At 40.2% G+C, this 20,830-nt stretch overlaps 2 protein-coding genes across 5 annotated transcripts in view; one reads left to right on the forward strand and one right to left on the reverse strand.

The window, feature by feature from the left end:
• Positions 1–1,929: 1,929 nt before the first annotated feature.
• Positions 1,930–5,839, reverse strand: LOC147339253 (RNA guanine-N7 methyltransferase-activating subunit-like protein). Of its 2 annotated transcripts, none has more exons than XM_086291419.1 (3): positions 5,660–5,839; positions 4,656–4,826; positions 1,930–3,027 (listed from the first exon to the last, which is right to left on the reverse strand). In XM_086291419.1, the coding sequence occupies exons 2-3, from the start codon at positions 4,823–4,825 to the stop codon at positions 2,808–2,810; spliced, it is 390 nt and encodes a 129-aa protein (XP_086147545.1). In that variant the 5' UTR covers position 4,826; positions 5,660–5,839; the 3' UTR covers positions 1,930–2,807. The 2 variants fall into 2 exon arrangements, with proteins under 2 accessions (XP_086147545.1, XP_086147535.1); XM_086291409.1 differs by lacking the exon at positions 5,660–5,839 and adding an exon at positions 5,033–5,176.
• homer2 (homer scaffold protein 2) overlaps positions 5,148–20,830 on the forward strand; it is a 38,354-nt gene continuing 22,671 nt past the window's right edge. The window contains exons 1-3 of one of the 3 annotated variants that reach the window (XM_086291380.1): positions 5,148–5,367; positions 5,465–6,037; positions 17,904–18,060. In XM_086291380.1, coding sequence (XP_086147506.1) covers positions 6,033–6,037; positions 17,904–18,060 — 162 coding nt within the window. In that variant the 5' untranslated portion in view covers positions 5,148–5,367; positions 5,465–6,032. The remainder of the gene's footprint in view (positions 5,368–5,464; positions 6,038–17,903; positions 18,061–20,830) is intronic. The other 2 variants (XM_086291395.1, XM_086291388.1) reach the window with 2 other exon arrangements.

The raw sequence follows: 20,830 nt of genomic DNA on the forward strand, positions 1-20,830 counted from the left end.
TAGTTCTGTCTGAAGTTTCATACTCCCCACTGTTTGCCAAGTGCTTGCTGAGTGTGGGTGGGTTTCTCTTTATAATATTGCATATAATTCAATATAATGTTTTTGTCATATATACTGTGTTTCCATGTAGGCTTAAAACTTTCCTTTTTGATGAAAACCTATAATAAGAGGTGGTTCCCTGAAAAATCCTTTTTTATGATGCTATAGGCCCTTCTTTTGTGGGACCTCCCACAGTGCACCTATCATCTTGGCTTTGCTCTCTTCTCGTTCAATGTAAATTAATTTGATTGACGACTATTGCAGGTCATTCACTTTGGATAGTTTTTGCATTGTCCCCTCTCTTTCCAGAGCCTGTGCGTCTGGTTCTGGAGCTGTGTGTTCCTAATCTTTTGTTTACTGGCACCACCAATCTGCTCAGTGTTTATTGTTTTTCAGCGCTCATCCTTTCTCTCTCCGCTCACCCCAAATGGTCAAGACAGCCGGCCGCCCAGCCTGAATTTAGTTATGACTGAAGTTTCTTACTGCCCACTGTTTGCCAAGTGCTTGCTGGGTGGTGATGTTTTGGGTTTCTCTTTATAATACTGCATATAAATCTGCTGACCTTGATTTGTAAACTCTCCTCAGATTATACTTTTATGATTTGCCAAAGCACTGATAACAAAGAAAGTGAAATGACCGTGAAAGATGGGAATATCTACACTCCTTCCCTGTGCCACGTAAACACAAGTCTGGAATTTTTAGATATTTCTCTGTAAATAAACCCCTACTTTACTTACTGATCTACTCTGCACAAGACATCGCTGTGCTGTGAAGACACAGCAGTCTCGGGTGACAACTCTCTAATCTAAACTGATTACAGTGGTGATGGCAGCGTTCTCCACAGTGTGCCAGTTTCAGCACATCCCCCACGCACTTACGGCCTAACCTCCTTCCTCCCTCCCTCGCTTATCATCACAGCTGATTGCACTGCTGAAGTTCAAATGAACTGTTAACCCTGTCTTTACCAGGTCCATAAATAGAAAGCACAGAACTGAATCCAGGCAGTGATGAAACAGTGCGGCGATTTGCTTGCTGCTTCGCTGGAGAGACGGCTAATGTGTCCAAAGCCATCTCAATATTGGTTTAGCAAATTCACAGTGGTCCCAAAATCAAAATTCCTGGAATATACTGATTGGGTTATTTTGAAATGTGTTTGAATACAATAAAGATATAAGCCTGGACCACTTATTGAGGAATTTTGCAGTAAGGTTTCGCTTATTTAGTGTTAAAATGTGAGCTAATCTTTAACAAAGGTCATGAACCCAGCATGAAGCATGAACCCATTACTTTCTGATTATCCTACACTGGGTTGCTCATTTGTTTCAGAACTGATAAAAAGATTTGATTGTCCGTTGGACTATTGAAGACTGGAAGATGGTATTAAGGACTGATGAATCAAAATGTGAAATCTTTGGGTCATCATGCAGGATCTTTGTATGCTGTCGGGTAGGAGAAAGGATGTGTGTTGCATCAACTGTCAAACATGGAGAATGACGTGTGATGGCCTGGGGCTGTTTTGCTGGATCCAGGGTCAGTCACTTGTACGAAGTGAGAGGCACCCTGAACCAAAACTGCTACCATATCATTTTGCAGCACCATGCAATGCCCTGTGGTATGCACCTAGTTGGTTATGGGTTCATCCCACAGCAAGATAATGACCCAAAACATAAGTCCAAGCTACAACACAACTACCTCAGGAAAAAAAGAACAAGATGGTCCTCACTAAGATAGCTGAACGGGTGTGTGCGTGTACACACACACACACACACACACACATTATGAAAAACTACTATTTATATGGTATGTAACACAAGGTCAGTGATTCTTTGGTGTTACAACCTGAATCAGCTTAGTGCGACTAAATGAAAGAAAGAAAATAACAAAATAGCATACGGTAGAAAAATGAAATATGTTTAATGCAAACAGACCAAAGGCCAATATCTGATCTTATCAATTTTTGAACTTTTAGACACATCCCTATAAATTATCTCCAATAAATTATTAGCAACTGTTTCTGCTGGGAACAAGACTCTTTATTAAAAAAAAAAAAAAAAAAATATCAAACTACATAACTCAACCCCCCCCTCCAGAAATCTCTTGTTTGTTTTTTTAATTTAGTTTATTGACAGCAGATTAGTTCTTAAGTCTACATGTCCTTGCATAACATTCTGACACAGAAAACTGAAGCTGTGTTGCTTACACGTTTTCGCTGCAAATTCTGGTTTAGTGTTTGTTACAACACTGTACCACACAATTTTATACCAAAGCATATAAAACAGTAGCAGAAAATAAACAAAACAATGCTCCTGTGAAATTTCAGAGCAATAATGTGCTAATGAAATTATACGGCAGCCCACAAACCCGAGAGAAACAGTCATTTTCAGTGTCAGTGTGAGCTCCACTGCAGAATACTGCAAATCTATCTCCTGTTAAGACATCCAAATATGACAACAGGGCTGAGCAGTGTGAAATAACATGGGAAAACATTACTGTGGTTAGGTATGACGAGGGGGGGGGGCGCGCTAAGTGGAAGTCCAGCAGATTCACACAGTCCCATTTACCTGCCAGGAATTTTAATTTGGAGAGTAAAAATCAGTGCATCAAAAATAAAATGATAAACACAAAAGACTTTTTTTGTTTATACATTGCTCATCTTGAATCACTGAAAGAAATATTAGTTGCACACTCCTGCATATAGTACTACAATGTGAGCTGAAAGACTACAAATACTTTAAACACTTGTAACACCTGAGAGATTACAAAAGAGATCAGTAGCGATCATGATGTGGTCTCTGATGGGAGACGTATCCCTGGTTGGAGCTTGGCCGCCCTGAATAAGACCCACTTCCATGACCCCAGTGCCGGTCTCTGTCTCGGTCTCGCTCTCTGTCTCGGTTTCTGTCGTGCCAATGTTGCTGTCCACGATCATCTCGTCTCCAACCGCGGTCTCCTCCCCATCCACGTCCTCTGTGACCACGGTCATGGTACCTTGATGATGACATAAAATTAACAAACAACAGGCAGTGATTGATAGACATTAGCTTAAGTTGTCCTCATAAACTACTATGGTATTGTGAGTCGTGCTTACTGGGTTTCTCTAATCTCTCATCACAATTTAAAAATAGATTTCTCATTTACAAGAAGGTAAAAATACCAGGAAACTCCTCCAGAAACTTCCGTGTTAATGCTGGGATTTCAGTTTTATGAAGGCAGTTCACTTCTTACTGGGGTACATCGCCATGGCAACTTATTCTACCAACCTAACCTGCAGGCTATGCTCCAGATTAGATATTAACAGGTCCAAAATTACCACCTATGGATTAATCGGTTCTCTGGAAAATAGCGTCAACATTCCTGGAAGATCCCTCTGACCTCTGTGGGCAGACTGTATTGGGGCCAAGTTTTCTTAAGAGCATAAAACACAGATTTTGAGATCTAGCCTTATTCCTTGATTTTTGTGTGTGTGCCATTTTCTACAAATATTGGAGAATTTCAGTACACAATTATTAATGGGGTCACACAACACATTTATGAACCTTACATCAAATTTGCTCACAGACAAAGCTTGCATCTGAATTACAAACGAAACTAAAACCATCTTACAGACACTACATTAATTTCATTGCATAACAATTGTAATCCATCAGATGTATTCGTTACAGCAGACTTATAATTTACAGAGCCCTCATTTTCATCAGCATTCTTTTGTGGCTCCTGGAGGAGTTTAAACAGATATGCCCAGACCTCCCTTTTTTTAAGTCACCTCCTCTAGCCCTTGTGCTGCGACACTAAGGTGTTCCCAAGCCAGCTGAGAGACAAAGTCTTGAAATGACTAAAGAAATTACTTGTCCTGGGTTGGCCCTGGAAACTCCTCTGTAGGACATGCTCTAAACACCTCACCTAGGAGGGAAACTAGTCAGATGGTTGAATCACCACAACTGGCTCCTTTTGATATGTGTGAAAGTAGCGGCTTTATTCTGTGCACCACCTGAATGATCGAGCTTTCATTCTCTCTCTCAGGATGGAGGAAGTTCTTTTTCACCACTCCACAAATCACCACCTTATAACAGGGGAGGAGTTTGTGTGCTGTCTCAAGTAATTTGCTCCAAGTTGCAAACTGGTCCTGGGTGAAGGGCAGAATAAATGAGTCTGTGTTGGTTCACAGTCACACAGATCATTGGAGTCCTGTGTGGTTGGTTGGTTGGGGGGGCTTGCGACTGGGTAGATGCTGCCAGTGCCATGCCTTTCAAAATATATCAGCGGTATCTCGAACGTACTTCATAGTACACTGTCCAGATCAATGGTATAGTGGAATACTGATCTTTAAGGACAGTTTCACCCCTCTGACTATCTTGCTGTCATTTTTCAGTGGAAAACTGCCTTACTTAATGAGAAGTCTTTTGCATTCTTCTTTACTGGTTCAGAGCATCTAAACAGAATCTCTCATTCCTTATCCCAGCTACACGATGGTTAGGGGAATTCTCCTTAATATTTTCTAACGCTTATCACCTACATTACAGCGGTGTTTCTATCATTATCGCTTCTCTCAATCGTTAGCAGTTTCTCAATCGTTAGCAGTTTCGCAATGACAAAATGAAATCAATAAGCAGCCCTACCGGTTATCTCTGCCTCTCTGGTTTCCTCCCCCACGACTCCTCCAGTCCTCCACGATGGGAGGGCGGTCTGCAGGACGGTTTAAGTACTCCTGGTACTCCTGATCCTCCGAGGAGAACCTGTGTGCGAACATCTCCTCGTAGTTCTGCTGGGTTTCCGCAGTTTCGGTCATTCTGTGAGCACACAAATTATTGAAATACTTAATATCACAGAAAAGCTGCTATCGCGGCGTCGTGTTTGTATTCCCTGTTGGTCTTGCTAAACCGCGTGTTCCCAATAAGATAACTATTCTGGACAGTAATAGTAGTTATCCAACATATAAACAACGAAAAATAAAACTAGATTAAAAACAGTTACATCTCTGGCTTTGAAAAAATACCTTAATGTGACAAGTACGTCGTTAGCTTTAGCGACACTTTCCACTTCTGAAATTTCAGTGTCGTACGTCGCTGAAATCCTTCCCCCCCGGAACAAACCTCTACAAATTTTAACGGTTCTGGGAGCGCGCGCACCTGCCAGAGATTAATGAACGTTACCTGGCAGTTAGGGGATAGAAGAAAAAAGTCCAACAACCATTATGAAAAGATTCAAGACCTATTAATTGACACAATTACATGCTAATAAGTGGCGTAGCGAAGTTTGCTTTAACAGTTATTCCGCTTAATTTGGGAGAAAGGGCAAACTGGTGGAAGCCAGCACAGTAAATGGAAACATGTAAGTGCATCAGATTTTTATTTTTTATTTAAAAAACCGTCGGGTTTAACTGAAAATTATTTTATTTTTTTTTTTGTTTATGACTAAAAAACTCCAGTCTGGCCTGAAAGTCCATCTAAAACCGCAGACGCCACCACAGATATGACAGGTTTAGGAAACAGTGGGTGGCTGAAAGGAGAAAGCAGGTGGAAGCCGCCCCGTGTCGCTGCTGCTGCCGTTGATATGAAACAGCCCGTTGTGGAGGAAGAAGCTCAGCGTAGAGCAGCGAAATGCAAACATTAACTTAACTCACCAGCGCCGATTGTTTGAAGGCGGCGAGGGAGAAGCCACGCCAAGGTGGGATTCACACCCGCCCATGTGAACAGGAAAAACAAAGGAGGAGAGGAGGAAAAAACTTCCTGAATTGAACGGGCTTCTGTGAGACTGAGCTTGACAGCCCGGTGAGTCGAGTTTGCGAAGAACTGCTCTCTCTCTCCCCCATATCTCAGCTGTCTCTCAGCGGCAAGAGGACTTGTTCGGAGCTGGCACACGGGGTTATGAACTCTTTGGACCGCTAATCATCTACGGACTGCGCTTTTGAAACATTATTTTTCCTCTCAACCCAGCCAATACATAACCTTCAGATTAAAGAAAAAAATAAGGAGTTGTTCCTCAAGTCCGCGGCAATGGGGTGAGTAATCCAGAAAGCGCTGCCCTTCAGAGCGCCTCTCATGACACCTGCGCTGACTAAAAATGTGTTTGTGCGGCGAAAAGACGGCAAATATGCCCCCAGAGCTGCCCGTTTCACCTGTCAGCCCTCAAATACATTTAATTCTAAATATCGCTGATTTCAAGCGCCAGGTTGTGAGAAGATCACCTCTGTTTTATTGCCAGATTGTGTTGCAATGTGGGGAAATTAACGAGGTGACTCTTGTTGGACTGTCAGTGAGACTATTCAGATGTGTGTATATGTGTGTGTGCGGTGGGGGGTTGATGCCATATTTATAATTATGGATTTATGTTTTATTTATGAGCAGAATTTCAAAAGGATCATTCTTGAGTGCTCCGCTTCTTCCTTTTCTTCAGGATAGGAATATGGTTTGGAGAGGGTTATGATATGGAGGTGTCAGAGTCAACACTGCCCACTAATGAGGAGAGATGGTGGTACTTGTGGAAGTGTGTATTTGTACGTATGTGTGTTGTCCACAGTACTGGAAGTAGTGGCGTGTACTCCCACAGTAGTTTTACATGGTACCGTACAGTATTTTGCCTCTATACTGTGGTATGAATGTTGATTCTGTGGCTCACTGCCACAGTTATGCAATCACCATCTCTCCCTCTTTCTGCACATCTACATATATCCCTGTCTATGCTTTCCAAGCAGCTGGATTGTTTTAATTTCACACAAAAAAGGGAAAACTTTTCAGACTTAAACCTCATTCTAGATCACTTATTTATTCATTTATTTATTTTAGGAATTCTTCCACTTGTAACACACAAAACTTGGATTTATGGAAACTATGATGTGAGGCGTGAATCACTAGCTGCATAAATGCTCAATTATGTAATGAGTACCACCCCATACCAAAGTGATTGCTTTTCCTCAGTATTTTAATGCGTAAGAAACCAGTTCAACAGTCCTGACTTCCTTTCGCCAGTTTGGTGTACTCACCCAGCCGGTTTCAAAGGACTCAGCTGTGTTGTGTCATGAAACTGACCCATGCAGTGGATCTGTGACAAGCATGGCAGCCAGGCCAAAGCAGGAGTTCCCACCTACTCACAGGCACAAAAGTTCCCTTTTTCTTTTCTATGTTCACTCAGTGCTAAGCAGTGGTGTCACTTGTCAGCTAAATACCTTTTTAAGAAGGAGGGCACAAATGGCTTCTATGAAATTTTATCCCACAGGACTTCCTTGAAACTACATTGGCTGCCTTTGTCATTCCAATTAGTTTCGGGGTAATCAAATGTTGCTTGTATAAAAAAAAAAAAAAAAATCTTAAAATTCCTTTTTGCAATACCTGAGCAGCAGTGAAAAATCAAAACTATGGAAGGCTGATAAATCCAATCTCCTACACTTGATTCAGTATTGTTGCTTTGATGCATTTGAATCAGCAGCTATTACAGCAGTGATTGAATCAGCATGTTGTGACTGTGTTAGATTGTCTGACCAGGAGTCCAAATCACAACTAATGAAATTTACTCTCATAGAAGGCAAACAAAATATTTAATAATAATAGTAATAGCGAATCAAATGTGAGAACTGAAACTGGAAACTTTCTCCTTAAGAAATAACTTAATGATTGTTGCTCATTACGCTGCAACTGAATGATGGAGATTACTGATGAATCTGCAGTTTTCTTGTGTGTTTGTGTAAAACAAGACCCAAAAAACAATGCCTATCACATCTTAAACCTTGAAGTAACTGGACTAAATTAAAGAAAGGGGAGGGGAATTCTTTTGTTCGCCTTCCAATAATTAGCAGATGTGTTGCTAATTCTGCAGTGTATATATTACTACCTGAGCACACCTGCTAATGATGCAATGTGTTTTGCACGAAGCAGCAAATCAACAGATAAGAATGAGTCTGTGTTTGGTGGAGGGAGCTGTAGATCATTTGTCGTGTGTGTGTGTGTGTGTGTGTGTGTGTGTGTGTGTGTCTTTGTCCCTGAAGCTCCTGTCTCCTAAATGAAGTTATAGATTAACTATAAGTCAGACAACACACACATTAACGCCCTCGATTTCTATCTTTACGTGTCCCTTTATTACCATATTTCTTTGAGCAAATGATCTATCAGTACCCTCTTGACCCTGAGACACTTTTTGTTGTTCATGCCATTTCCACACGATTTATTGAGTATATACTGTTACATATTGGTCCAAATTGTAGCATTGTATGTGTGCATTTGTATGTGTACGTCATGTGCGGCATGTCCTAAAAAAGAATAAATCAAGCCTATGTAATTAAAGACTGGTGAATTGGAGAGGGGGAGGAAATTCAGACGGTAGCACTGGGAAAGAAAGCGATGAGAATTCTGTTTCTAAGTACAGTTTTGCAGCTTAAGGGCTGCATCTCTGGAATTATTCCAACATAAAGCCTAGATTGCCTGAAAGCCCCTACTGAATAGGCAGCCACACAGACAGCAATGCAATCAGCATATTGCTATTTAAAGTAAGCCATGCTGGGAGCAGGCCTAACACAGGGATAGATGATAATCTCCTGGCTGTCCAGAGAATGGCATATAAAGGTTTAACACTCATTGATTAGGCTCTGTGACATGTGACGTGACAGTGGGTCCTTTGGCTGCCCTGACAGGAGAGTGGACTGTAAGCTTAATCTGAGGCTATGTTCTCCATCTGTGTCCGAAGGCTGGAGGGGATGGCTGTAGAGGTGCAGTTGGGGAATAGGAGCAGGTCTTACTGTTAAAGAATCATGTGTAAATGAAAGGGGACAGGCTGATGGTGGATTGGACGTCTCATCACCAGATGGTTGAAGCCTAGGAGGCCATCTGCTGCCATGCTGTTCTTCTGTGGAGACTTCCTCACTTCCTTTTCCTTGGAGCGCTCACATTACGTTGGGCTCTGTGTCCTGCCGCCTCAGTGTGGTGGAGGGAGACCTGCTGTGGTGGCTTGTTTGATTCTGGCCTGCTGCCTGTGTTGCATGGGACACTCAGTGATGCCAGACCTGGCATTGATTATGAAGGTCATTGGTAAAATGAATAAAACAAAGTTTACCACAGTCATGCCTAAGACAGAATGTTTTCTACAAAATTAAAATATCCTGCATTAAAGCAATATGTAAAGATTATTTTACTATTTTTCCAGCTGTTTTTCCAATTTGCCAAAATGAGAAACAGCCCGATTACTAAAGTTATAATGTTTCGGCCCTCAGAGCCTGATCATGATCTGTGGAAGGAGTGGGACAAAATATTAACAAGTGTTTTATCTTGAGATCATCAATCGTCGATAGCATGGAGCCAATTATAGATACTTCTATTGAATATGTAGGTGGACTGAACTAATTTCCCTGACAAAGGTGGACTGTGTATTAAAGCAAGAGAGCTACTGTAATTAACTGATTTTAATGCTAGTAAACAAACCAAGTAGCATAACAGCAGCATTTACTACTCTTCAGTTGCACAAATGTCTTGATGTATGTTTGGATAATTGCCTCGCGACGCATCAAACGTTGTATGCCTAATTGTGGATACCGTATTGCAGTACTGAGTTACAATAGGCACGGGAGTTAAATAGTATCTCTCATGTATATCAAATTTTTACTATAGCTTTATAGAGATTGGAAATTCTGGTAATACGGGAATTTTTTTTTTAGTAAAATAGAAATGCTTGTAATTAGTCAGTTTATGAGCAGTAGTGTTGAATTTGGGCTTATTTTGCTCTTCCCTCCTAACGGTTGTTTCTTCCTGCACTGGATAGTGTAGTGCAGAAGAGATGCCATAAAATAACCTTTAACAGTGACTTAATGCGAGTGGTTTTAAGCTGAGACATCATGCTCCTGTTTTGTAAATGTCAGGAGAAAGAAAATGAAAGCATAATATAGAGCTGTAGTTCTCTGCTAACTAGACCTTGAAGTCTGTTATTGCATACAGTATATATATATATACAGTGGCCTCCTTTGACCTGTTGACATCATTAGTTGAGCAAAGTGTTTGTTGCAGGGAAAGCCCAGGTGGTTTAGTAGTAATGAACCCAGAGAGAATTTCCTCCGCTGCTTACTTTGCTCATTCACACAGACAACACGCCGTTCTCGCTAATAAGGCGGCGCCGCTCTCCATCAGGACCCGCAGATAAAATATAACACCATGCCTCAGCGGTGCTCACCTAACATGCAAAAAAAGGATAATGAGAATCCAAGTTGATGATTTCTAGTGTTTTATGCTTAGCAAATTAATACACTCATTTCTAATTTTCCATATTCATGTTGCCACATTTGAACAGTACACCTTGTGACACAGTTTTTTTTTTTTCATATGGGAAAAGATGTCCTTTTGTTACTGTGCTACACTCTAAAGCCTCTTGTAATGTGGAGTGCTACTGACAGGACCAGCAGAGAAAGTGAGGAAGGATAACTGCTCCCAGTGAGTGTTTCTGCAACTTTACCGTGGATATTTGACAAGTGAATAATGCCCCATTTGTCACTAAAGTTCTTCGAGCAGGCAGCGAAATCTGCATATATATATATTTTTTCAGACCACATAGGGACAAGGACAGCACTTTATACTTACTCTATGAGTGATATAATGAGCTTAAGTAACTGGGGTAGCCTGCTGATTGTCCTGCTTTAGTGCCCGTTTCATCAAGAAAACTTTCACTGTGGTGAAATTGTCTCTAAAGGAATAAAAAAATAAAATAATAATGGAGTAAAAGACCAAAAAAATAGTTTGACTTCCTAATGTTGGATGTTTCTTTTTATTAGTGAGATGGTTGCACAGTTTGTGTTCACATCAGGCAGCTGAGCATAATGTGGTCCAGTCTCTAGAGGATTCAAAAGGAATGAAATATGAAGTCTCACTGGCAAAGAGACTAAAGAGGTTATCTTATATTATAGGTTACTATTCTCAAACATATTGTTATGCCTCTGGAATTGCACCCATGTAAAAGTGACTACTTTATTCATCTCTTGCACATTTAATGCCCGAGACATGGTGCAAACCCAGATAGCGTGTGGCGATGCCATCTCTCTAACCTATTTAGTGAGCGATCTGACACCTTTGTAACGGTACTGCAGGCTAGAAAAAATGACACTGAACTTTCTAAAGAATCGGGCCTTACTGTCACAAGTGATCAACCTTTCTTTTTTTAAGATGTGAAAAATTACCCAAATATGTTTTTACATAACCACCCTTGGCTCCACATTTAATTTTCAAACATTACCACCTTGTGAGGTTAAACTGTCACACAGGTTTACTGCAGTGATACGAGCTTCCTTGTGTTTAGTGAGACACATTAACTTTCTGTAGGGATGTAAAGAATGCAGTTCGCATAGCTGAAGCTGCTGACGCAGCAGATTTCTGTTAAACCAGTTTCAAAGCCTGTTTGAGTGACGTTAAATGCTTTAGCGTTTAACCTCAGATTTCTAAATCCTCTATCAGACCGAGAGCTCGATGAGCAAAGTTTGTCTGTGGGTGCGGTAAGCCCGGAGTGGATTCCTATACTCAGGAATCTGGACAAAGCTGTTTGTCTTTGTTACTGAAAGAAAAACATGCCTGATCTGCACAGATGTAGCAGCACACAAGTGCAAAGTGACTGCAAGCGCTTGCATGAAAATCACCATCCCAGGCTCCTGTTCAAAGATAGAAGCTGTCTGCTGTTTATTCACACTTCCTCTCAGAACACCATGCCATCCTGTATCATCTTAAAATGTCTTTTTTAAGCTGCATGATAATCCTTCTTAGCTGTGTATGGTGTTAGACTAATCGCTACCTACCTAAGTTATAAGTTTTTGTGAGTTATTACTCTCAAGGCAAGATTGTCATAATTCATGCATGAAAGGGTTAAAAACAATCTCAATCAGGATTTTTATTCACCTTAGGCATGAAAAAATAGTTTTTTGAGCTTCATTTTTTAAAAAATGTACTTTTCAAAGAGTGTTTTTTTTACTTGTCCACTTACGTGGACAACATCATCTTTTGGAGTGGGTGGCAGGGTATGGAGTGACACATCAGTGTCCAATGTAGTGGTTTATGTGCAAGTATACCATCAACACTGACTCTGTGAAAGGCTGATACAAGAAAACAGCCTTTGAATAGCTGTCTACTCTAGTGACCACTATGTGTGAAAGGGTTAAAAATGCATGTATTTATAGGTGGGGTACTCTGAGTAGACGGATCTGTCTGTCAGCTCACTTTAAATCTTATTGCTGGTACACAACAAACACGATTGCTGCGTTATCAGTGTGTACAGTCCTGAGGTGCGTATGTAGGTGTATGTAAGCATAGACAGTGCAGTCTAACTCAGACCTGCACCCCCACATAGAAACACACACACACACACCTGTAAATTATTCAAAGCACCAGATGGGGACAGAGAACGCCTGACAGGCAGCGGGACAAAGTATCCAGTGGTCATAGTCCCAAATGTTGTCGTCTTTTTTTCTTTTCTTTTTTTCCTCATTTATTTTTTTATATCTAGTAAAATCAATCAACCTAATGCTTTTTATCTGAGAAAAGCAGATCAGACAAATCCATTAAACAGTTGTGTGAGTGCATCCATGTGTTCAGCAGCGGCCTTTCACTCCTCCTTCCCTTGCCAGTCTGAGCTGGCTCGAGACACTGGCACTGCAAAGGTCAGCGCGTGTGGCTATGTAAAGCGACAACAGTGATCTGTATAATGGGTTTTGTTGTTCCCAAAGCAGATGAAGACCGAGATTAGGCTTAAAGGGGACAGTGAATTTATTAGGCTTTCATTTCTGTGAGAACCATAATCCCAATGGAAGTAAAAGCTTTATTAGCTCATGAATATGTGCTGCCTGCCAGCTTGTCTGTCTGACATTATTTTCACCGGCAATTCATAACAGTGCATTAAAGTATTTCTGTCCATGAGACATGTCACTTTGCCCGTTGCAGTGAAGCTTTGCAACAACAATGGGACCATCTGTACCCTGTTAATCAAACATGTGTACGCTTCTCAGCATGAAAAATTGTTTGTTCAGATTTTTAAATAAAAAAAAAAAAAAAAAAACTCAGATGATTTTGATTAATTTTCCTAAGCACATCCCCGTGCTTAAAATGTTCAAAATTGATTTGTTGGCATCACATTACAGCAGCTGTACCATTGTATCTAGCTCAGAACCATTACATATGTTTAAGGAAGGAAGATACCAGCCCAAGAAAATGAATGTAATGAAACAGTAAAAAGGGTTATAACAAAGAAAATATAATGCAGTAGAAAAAATTGTGTGGTTCTGTTGCTGTGGTGGTTCAATCCCAACTGCTCCAGTTTGGTTTGGGCAAGATATTGAATTTAAGTTTTCCCCGATGCGTCCATAAGATTGTGAATGCTTGACAAAGTCTAGTCTTGTTTGAATGAATGTGTGATTGGGTGAATACAGCTTGTAATAAAAAGTGCTTTGAGTGCTCAGAGTAGAAAAGTGCCATAAAAGTCCAAGTCCAAGTGATAAGATTTTGTGGAGGCAGATAAGTGATATGTAAACAATGTTTTAGAAGCACATTTGGGATTTTACAGAGAATAAAATTATCATTAAATCATCACTAATTATCAGAGGACAGAATGACTCTTATAGATGCTTATAAGATGGAAATGGTGGTATTTTGATCATTTTTTCTTCAAACTGGCCATGACTGTGTTTGGGTGAGCTAATGCTTGTGCTGGCTAGCTAGACTAGTTATCGGGATTCAACTCTACTCATTTTGATATTAAGAGGAGATGCTAATTTAAGCTAGCAAAAACACTATATTAAATCTACTAACCAGAAAAACTAACAGCTGACTCCTTTTTGTCTTTTACTACCTGACACTGATTAAGAGAAATCCGCATGTGACTCAATGCTGCCAGTCCCACGAAGCCTCAACACAATTTAAACTGATGTGTTTTTAAAAATAAATTCACTCTGTGCAGTGGTCACAAACAGGTGGATTTACTATAGAGACAGAAAAACAGACAGCCTGAAGAGACACGTTTCGGCTGTAAAGTTGAGTATTTTAACCTGGGATTCTGTGGGGGTGGAGTGGCTTTTAGAGATATCCTGAAGTGCCCATTTGAGGAAATGACAACTTAATTTTTCTGCTCTGGAGTTTGATGTTGGCTTAAGATATGGCGTAACATACAGATCATCCTTGAGGGCTGTTCATACATCACAGCATCCAAATTTCTGACTCAAAAGGGCTGTTTTACTATCGTTGCAGTCATTACACACTGTTTGCTGCTACAACTACACATGTTTCTTTTCCAACTATTTATTTATAAGTGACTTATGTATGTATGTATGTATATATATGTGTATATATTGTACTATTCTTAGTTAGCGTATTGTCTGTCTTGTCTTAATGTTGGTTTAAAATGGAGCACTGTAACAAAAAATAATTTCCCCCAGGGATCAATAAAGTATTCTGATTCTGATTCTGATTAGAGTTCAGCGTTTAGTGCATTTTAGCCAGGTCTTAGCTTTAGATGGAGAATTGAAGGTGAAATCCAAAACAAAAGACTAGAATCTACAGTATGGGCTTGTGTAAATGTGTGGGTCCGACACACTATGGACCGCAGCAAAATACATGTAATACCAGCAAACATTTTGTTCTCCCTGTTTTCCAGGAACGTGGGAACGAACTGCACTGTGCTGTGCTTGTACTGTAGCTCACTACTCAAGGCATCAATATGCTTCCACTGAAGTGCTCTTCAGATGGCTGAACAGCATGTGAAAGCCCACTTACTCCCCGATGTCAGCACTGAGGGGGGGCTGCAATCCAACATTTTCTTTATTTTCCTAAAGCGACAGTCACAAGAACACCCATTTCATACAACTGATGATCAGCTGTAGATTTGTTTTTATTTTTTCCCCAGAGGCTTTATCCCCCTTCTTGACACAATTACTTATGTCACTTTCTGTTTCTATAACCATTTGCAATGTTTTGGATGCCTTTGAGGAAGGATTGTTCATGAGTGTGTTATGCATGTTTGCACGGTTCATTGCATTTCACTCCTCTGTGAAGGCACAGTTTTCACAATGCATTTGACTGTGCCTTGTGGGACAGAAGCACTTTTGGTGCCAGTTGGAGGTGGTTGGAGGGCCCTTGGAATTAAAGAAAGTATAACAAAATGATCAGTATGTGCTCAGAACAAGCTACTAAAATATACTGCAATCAGAATAACAAAGCATTGACAACAGTCAAGTTATTTGTACCAAGCAGTGGCATCTTTCTAATCTATATTTTGTCTCTGAAAGTATTTTTTAATTCACATTTTGATTTCCAACAAGTACTTTGAATCTGTCTCCCCACATTCTTCAGCTTGTATCCATTATTAAGTTCTTGAGGTGTCCTATGATCCCTCTCATCTCAGCCACTCCACTTAATTATTCCTCACTCTTGGAACGTTATAGAGGAGTATTTCAACCACCTGCACTCGCCTTTTGAAATGAGAACCTCCAGTGGAAATTTTAACCCTCCTGAGTCCAGTCCTTTTAAAGCACTATCATTAAAGAGAAGGCAGACTGTTTTTTATTACTTTTTTGCTTCTAGCGGCAGTGCTCTTTCAGTCTTAGGTTTCTGCATAGTTGCCTTGAAACACTAAAAATGGATGGTCTGCTTTCAAATGGAGTTTTTTTTTTTTTTTTTTTTTTTTAATATTTATTTATTTTTAACCACAAGCTTTGAAACTGTGTAATAGTGTAGTAGATACCGATGTGTTCTTTTTACTGAACCCAGCGATCACAATGGCTTGAAATTTAATTGATTTACAGAGTCATGTCTATTTTAATACAGTGTCACCTGAAGATCACTCAGTGTCTGCATTCTTTAAATCGGGGAGTGTCAAACATACGGTCTGGGGCCCAGAATTGGCCCGCCAAAGACTTTGGAAAATGTGAAAAGGGGCATACATTTTGGACTTTTAACTAGTTTTAAAGTTTTTACATTTTTACATCTTACCGTACTGATTTAAAAACCTCTGGGTCATTCATACTACACCAAAATATTAAGTAATAGATGAACATTTAAATGACAGTTTCTGGCTCAAGAGTTGGCAGTTCGTCTTGTAATCGGAAGGTTGCCGGTTCGAGCCCCGGCTCGGACAGTCTCGGCCCTTGTGTCCTTGGGCAAGACACTTCACCCGTTGCCTACTGGTGGTGGTCAGAGGGCCCGGTGGCGCCAGTGTCCGGTAGCCTCGCCTCTGTCAGCGCGCCCCAGGGTAACTGTGGCTACAATGTAGCTTGCCATCACCAGTGTGTGAATGGGTGAATGACTGAATGTAGTGTAAAGCGCTTTGGGGTCCTTAGGGACTAAGTAAAGCGCTATACAAATACAGGCCATCAATTTTGGTTTTATTTCATGTGTTTTCTTTGTACTGTTTTTATTTCAGCGTGGGGTTCAAATTATTTGCAAAAGGTTAGGGTTTTTTTCTCTTCTTTTTCTCCTCTGTTAAAAGCTGTGAAAGCTGAAAATCCACTTCTTGTCTTACTGAGTCAGGCTATGTTTCCAGGTAACAGCAGGACTGTCATCGGAATCATAAAGGTGTGTCTGTGGATGTCATTGAGAGGAGGAGCATTTGTATTTAGTCTGCGGTCATTCAAGTTTAACAGCCGCCTTGATCCTGCTCCTCATGCTGATGCTCTTCTGAATCACAAGGGCGGTGTGCAGCTCATGGCTGAGAGGCAGATTACTTCACTCCCACGGATAGATGACATGATTTTGAACTTTTCTCCATCACATTTATTGCTGACTTGGGTTTTATACATTTTATTATTTTATTTTTTTTTAAGTCGAGTGTGGTTTCACCTTTTCACTTAAAAATGATTAAACTATAATGAGGCTGTAAGAGATTAAAAATGGAGAGAGAACTGCTTGAGTATAATGACAGAGACGTGGCAGTAAAACTGGGCTGGACAAAAGCTTAACTTGAATCAGCTTGTGAATACTTTCTAAAAGTGGACACTGAAATGAGTCAGAGACGGGCTCAGCAGAGCTTTTATCTACTTATAATTCCCGTAATGAGTGGAATCCATTTTACCGATGTTTCCCAGTACAGTCGTTTGCCGATAAATCCTAAGAATCCCCATTAGTTTACAGGTTTAATATCGGTGTTTTATGGATAACGTGCTACCATTCAAGCTAAGCGAAGTAATACAAAGCAGTTTTCTTTGATTATAAAAGATGACTCATGATGATGGCAAATGTATGCAAAATCATAATTAGGAATTAATCCAACTGATGTTTAATTCAGTGCCTTGTGCTGTGCAATATATAAACTGTTCAACAAAACAAAAACTGCTTTTGGATGTGGGTAATTGCAAATGTGACATGATAATAACATACTAAGAAAATGGGCAAGCATTATGTGCATTATCAGAGTGACATGTTGCCATTAGCACTGTGCATGTTTAGTGTAAAAACTGTTTTGACAATGTGATCACTTGGTTAGATTAACATTGCATCCAGTAGTAGGCAGCTGGTGTGAGAAAAGTCAATTATCTGACTGTGGTGCACTAGAAAAATCTTTCTCTAAACACATAAAAGTGCACAGTCCAAACATCTAGTGTGTTACTGACACCTATGAGAGGGAAGGGGGGTGTTAATGTGCTAATGGCTTTGGGTTGCCATGAGAATTAAGGGTTTGTGTTACATTATCACCTGCCTGTCCACACTAAGACTCTCAGGACTCTGCATTTCTGAACACAAAGCACACGGTCTCTGCAGACTTTATGTGATAAAGCTTTTATTCACCCTATAGCTCTGTTTGTGTGTGTTGTGTGTGAGAGAGATTTGGCTCGTTTATCAGTGGATGTTATCTTGAGCTGTAGTTCCATGTTGTGTCTTATCTCAATCGCCCTCTAATATCGTCCCTCTGCTCTGTCTTCTGCTCTTCAGGGAGCAGCCGATCTACACCACCAGGGCCCATGTCTTCCAAATCGACCCAACTACCAAGAAGAACTGGGTTCCTGCCAGCAAGCAGGCTGTCACTGTCTCCTATTTTTATGACAGCACGCGTAACAGCTACCGCATTATCAGTGTCGATGGAACCAAGGTATGTGTGTGCATATTCTGTATCTTTGTGTAACAATATCAATATCAATAACTGCCCTCGGGAGACATGGAACGAGAGAAACACTTAATAGTATTGAACAAAAGGTGCTGCCAAGCATGTCAGTATTGCATTTGCTGCTCTCACTGATTAGCGTTAGTCCAACATGGCAATGTTTAAGGTTTCCTGCAACTCCTCTGCGTTTGTCTGAATAATTTGATATTAAATTTATTGCACAATGACAAAGAAAAAGATGACATCAGCTCTATTTGAGGTCACAATATTTAGCAGTTAGAATTGTTGTATGATTAACTCTTTACACCTTGAAAGCCTACTTACTGGGAGCAGCCCTAGTAACAGGAGGCTTGAGGTCAAACTTCATCTTTATGGGGAAAGCGTCAAATTTTAGTCTACTCATGTAGTGCTAAGCTGAAATAACTGTCTAACCGGACTGGCTGACACCTGCAGTTAGGTCCATAAGTGTCAGACAGTGACACAGTTTTTCTAGGTTTGTCTCTGTGCATCACCACGGTGGATTTTAATGATCAAATGATCAAGATGTGATTGAAGTACAGACTTTTAGCTTAAAAAAGGGGTTTGACAAAACCATTGCATTAGCTGTTCAGTAATTAGAGTCATTTTATGCACAGTCCCCCATTTTCAGAGTTTCAAAAGTAACAGTTGACTGACAAGTTGTTTCATGTCTTGTCAGGCTTGTTCACCATTTATTCCATGACAAATTAAGCATTCTGGAGTTGATTCAAGTATTGAACTTGCATTCAGTTCACTGGAACTGTCTATGTGAGAGTTGTTGATGCAACTGAAAGAAACCAGATTAGACCTCGCTGGAAGATCTCCAAACGTGTTGGCGTAATTCTGAAATAAAAATCTTTAGACAGATGAAGACGCGTTTAACCCGTACCCGAATGATAGGAAGGGAAATCTATGAGGTAAGGAGAGAAACATGATCTGACGCACAACACTTATTCTGTCAAACACACTGTTATAGTATGGGCATGTATGGCTGCCAGTGGAACTGGTTCAGCAGTATTTAGTAATTATCTGACTGCTGATAGAAGTAGCAGGATGAACTCTGTAGTGTACATGGCTGTACTCTCTGCTCAGATCAAAACTGATCCCACGGTGCTTCACAGTACACAAGGATAATGGCCCAAAGCATACAGTGAAAGCAACCCAAGAGTTTCTCAAGGGAAAGAAATTTGATATTTTTCAATGTGCACGTTGGTCACCTGATCTCAGACCATCAGAGCACACTTTGGAGTTACTGAAGACAAAACTGAAGGCAGAGACACCCACAAACAAGTGAGAGTCGAGACCTGGCAGAGCGCATACACAGCATGTGGTGACGAGCATGGGTTCTAGACTTCAGGTAATCATTGACTGCAAAGGATTTTCATCACCATGTTAAAGACTTTTCAAAGTTATTTTAGTTTGTCCAATTACTTTTGAGCCTGTGGAAATGAGGTCATGTAAAGGTTGGCTGTAGTTTAAATGTAATAAATAGACTACATTGAAACAGACTTTCTATACTGTTGCTGCATTTGGTACTGCTACAGTTTAAACTGTGTATACTTGTTATAGCAATGTTAATTGGAGACCTTAAAATTCAGAATTGCCCATTAAACAGTTGTACTTTCCATTAACTGTATAAACATACATCTAATAAAATATTTTTTTAAATTAATGCAGTGTTACAGTTCATAAAATAAAAATGTTCGTGTTGACTGTCCAATTAAGGGAGGAAAAAAAAGTGTGAGCTCTGCATTTTTATTTGCCAGCTGTTTCCATGGATTTAATGTATTTAAAAGCACACACAGCACATAAAAATATGAATATGGGACACACATTGATGATTTCTGTGCTTACCTAGGATCTTCTGCCTAGTTAAACTGTTTCCAGACATGGAGCTTTGCAAAACAAATATGTTAATCATAACATTAACTTGAATAACTGCCATGTAAGTTGAAATATTAGCAATCTTCCCCTCTAATAGATTAACAAGAGTATCAAAGAGCTGCCGACCTGTGGAGTCACAATTAAACTCAATTATCTGTAATTTCATGTCATCAACAAAAAGCCAACAGTCGTCATACTCTGAGGGTGGTAGAGTTTTTAAAGACTGGCCACACTGCAGGGGGAAAGTGTCAACTTTTGCTTGTGTTATAGTGATTTTTTTTTTTGTAGTTGTGAGCATAGTGCTAAGATTAAATAATACAAGTGATGATGGACACCACTTGAATTTGTCTACATCCCATATTCACACAGTCTTCCTCTGCTTGCTGAAAAAGTACATTATGCGTTTCCATGGCGATCAGTTTTCTGTCTGTGTAGAAAGCTAGAGGAGCCTCAGGACAGCGATATTCCTCTGTTGACACTGTTAGGCAACCACATTTCAGAGTCTTAAATCAAATAGTTTACCTGCAGAGCCACTTTAGGGTGGGTGTGTTGACAGATGTTTGGATTGGTTGATAGTTTCAATTCTCTGCTTCGGTGAAAGGATTGAGGAGTTAAGATTATCAGCAGGCGATGAGTGGCTTTCTCACAGGAAGTCAGCATATCGGTGTTGAGTTTTTTGCACAGCAAGCATGTCCTGCTGTCTTCTTAGTGCAAAGCATGTTTTTTTGTTGTTTTTGTTTTTTCTTTTTGTATGTTTTTGACCATCTGGCTCTACTGTAAAGAGCTTGTGTTCATTCTTAGAATTGTAACTCACTTTTCTGGGCAGTTTAAGCCTCACAGCACAATTTTAAGTAAA

Source organism: Aulonocara sp. 'chitande type north' Nkhata Bay, linkage group LG1, assembly GCF_057382095.1.
Source record: "Aulonocara sp. 'chitande type north' Nkhata Bay isolate Kocher_YH1m ecotype deep benthic linkage group LG1, A_spYH_male_GT1.1, whole genome shotgun sequence".
Lineage (NCBI taxonomy): Eukaryota > Metazoa > Chordata > Actinopteri > Cichliformes > Cichlidae > Aulonocara > Aulonocara sp. 'chitande type north' Nkhata Bay.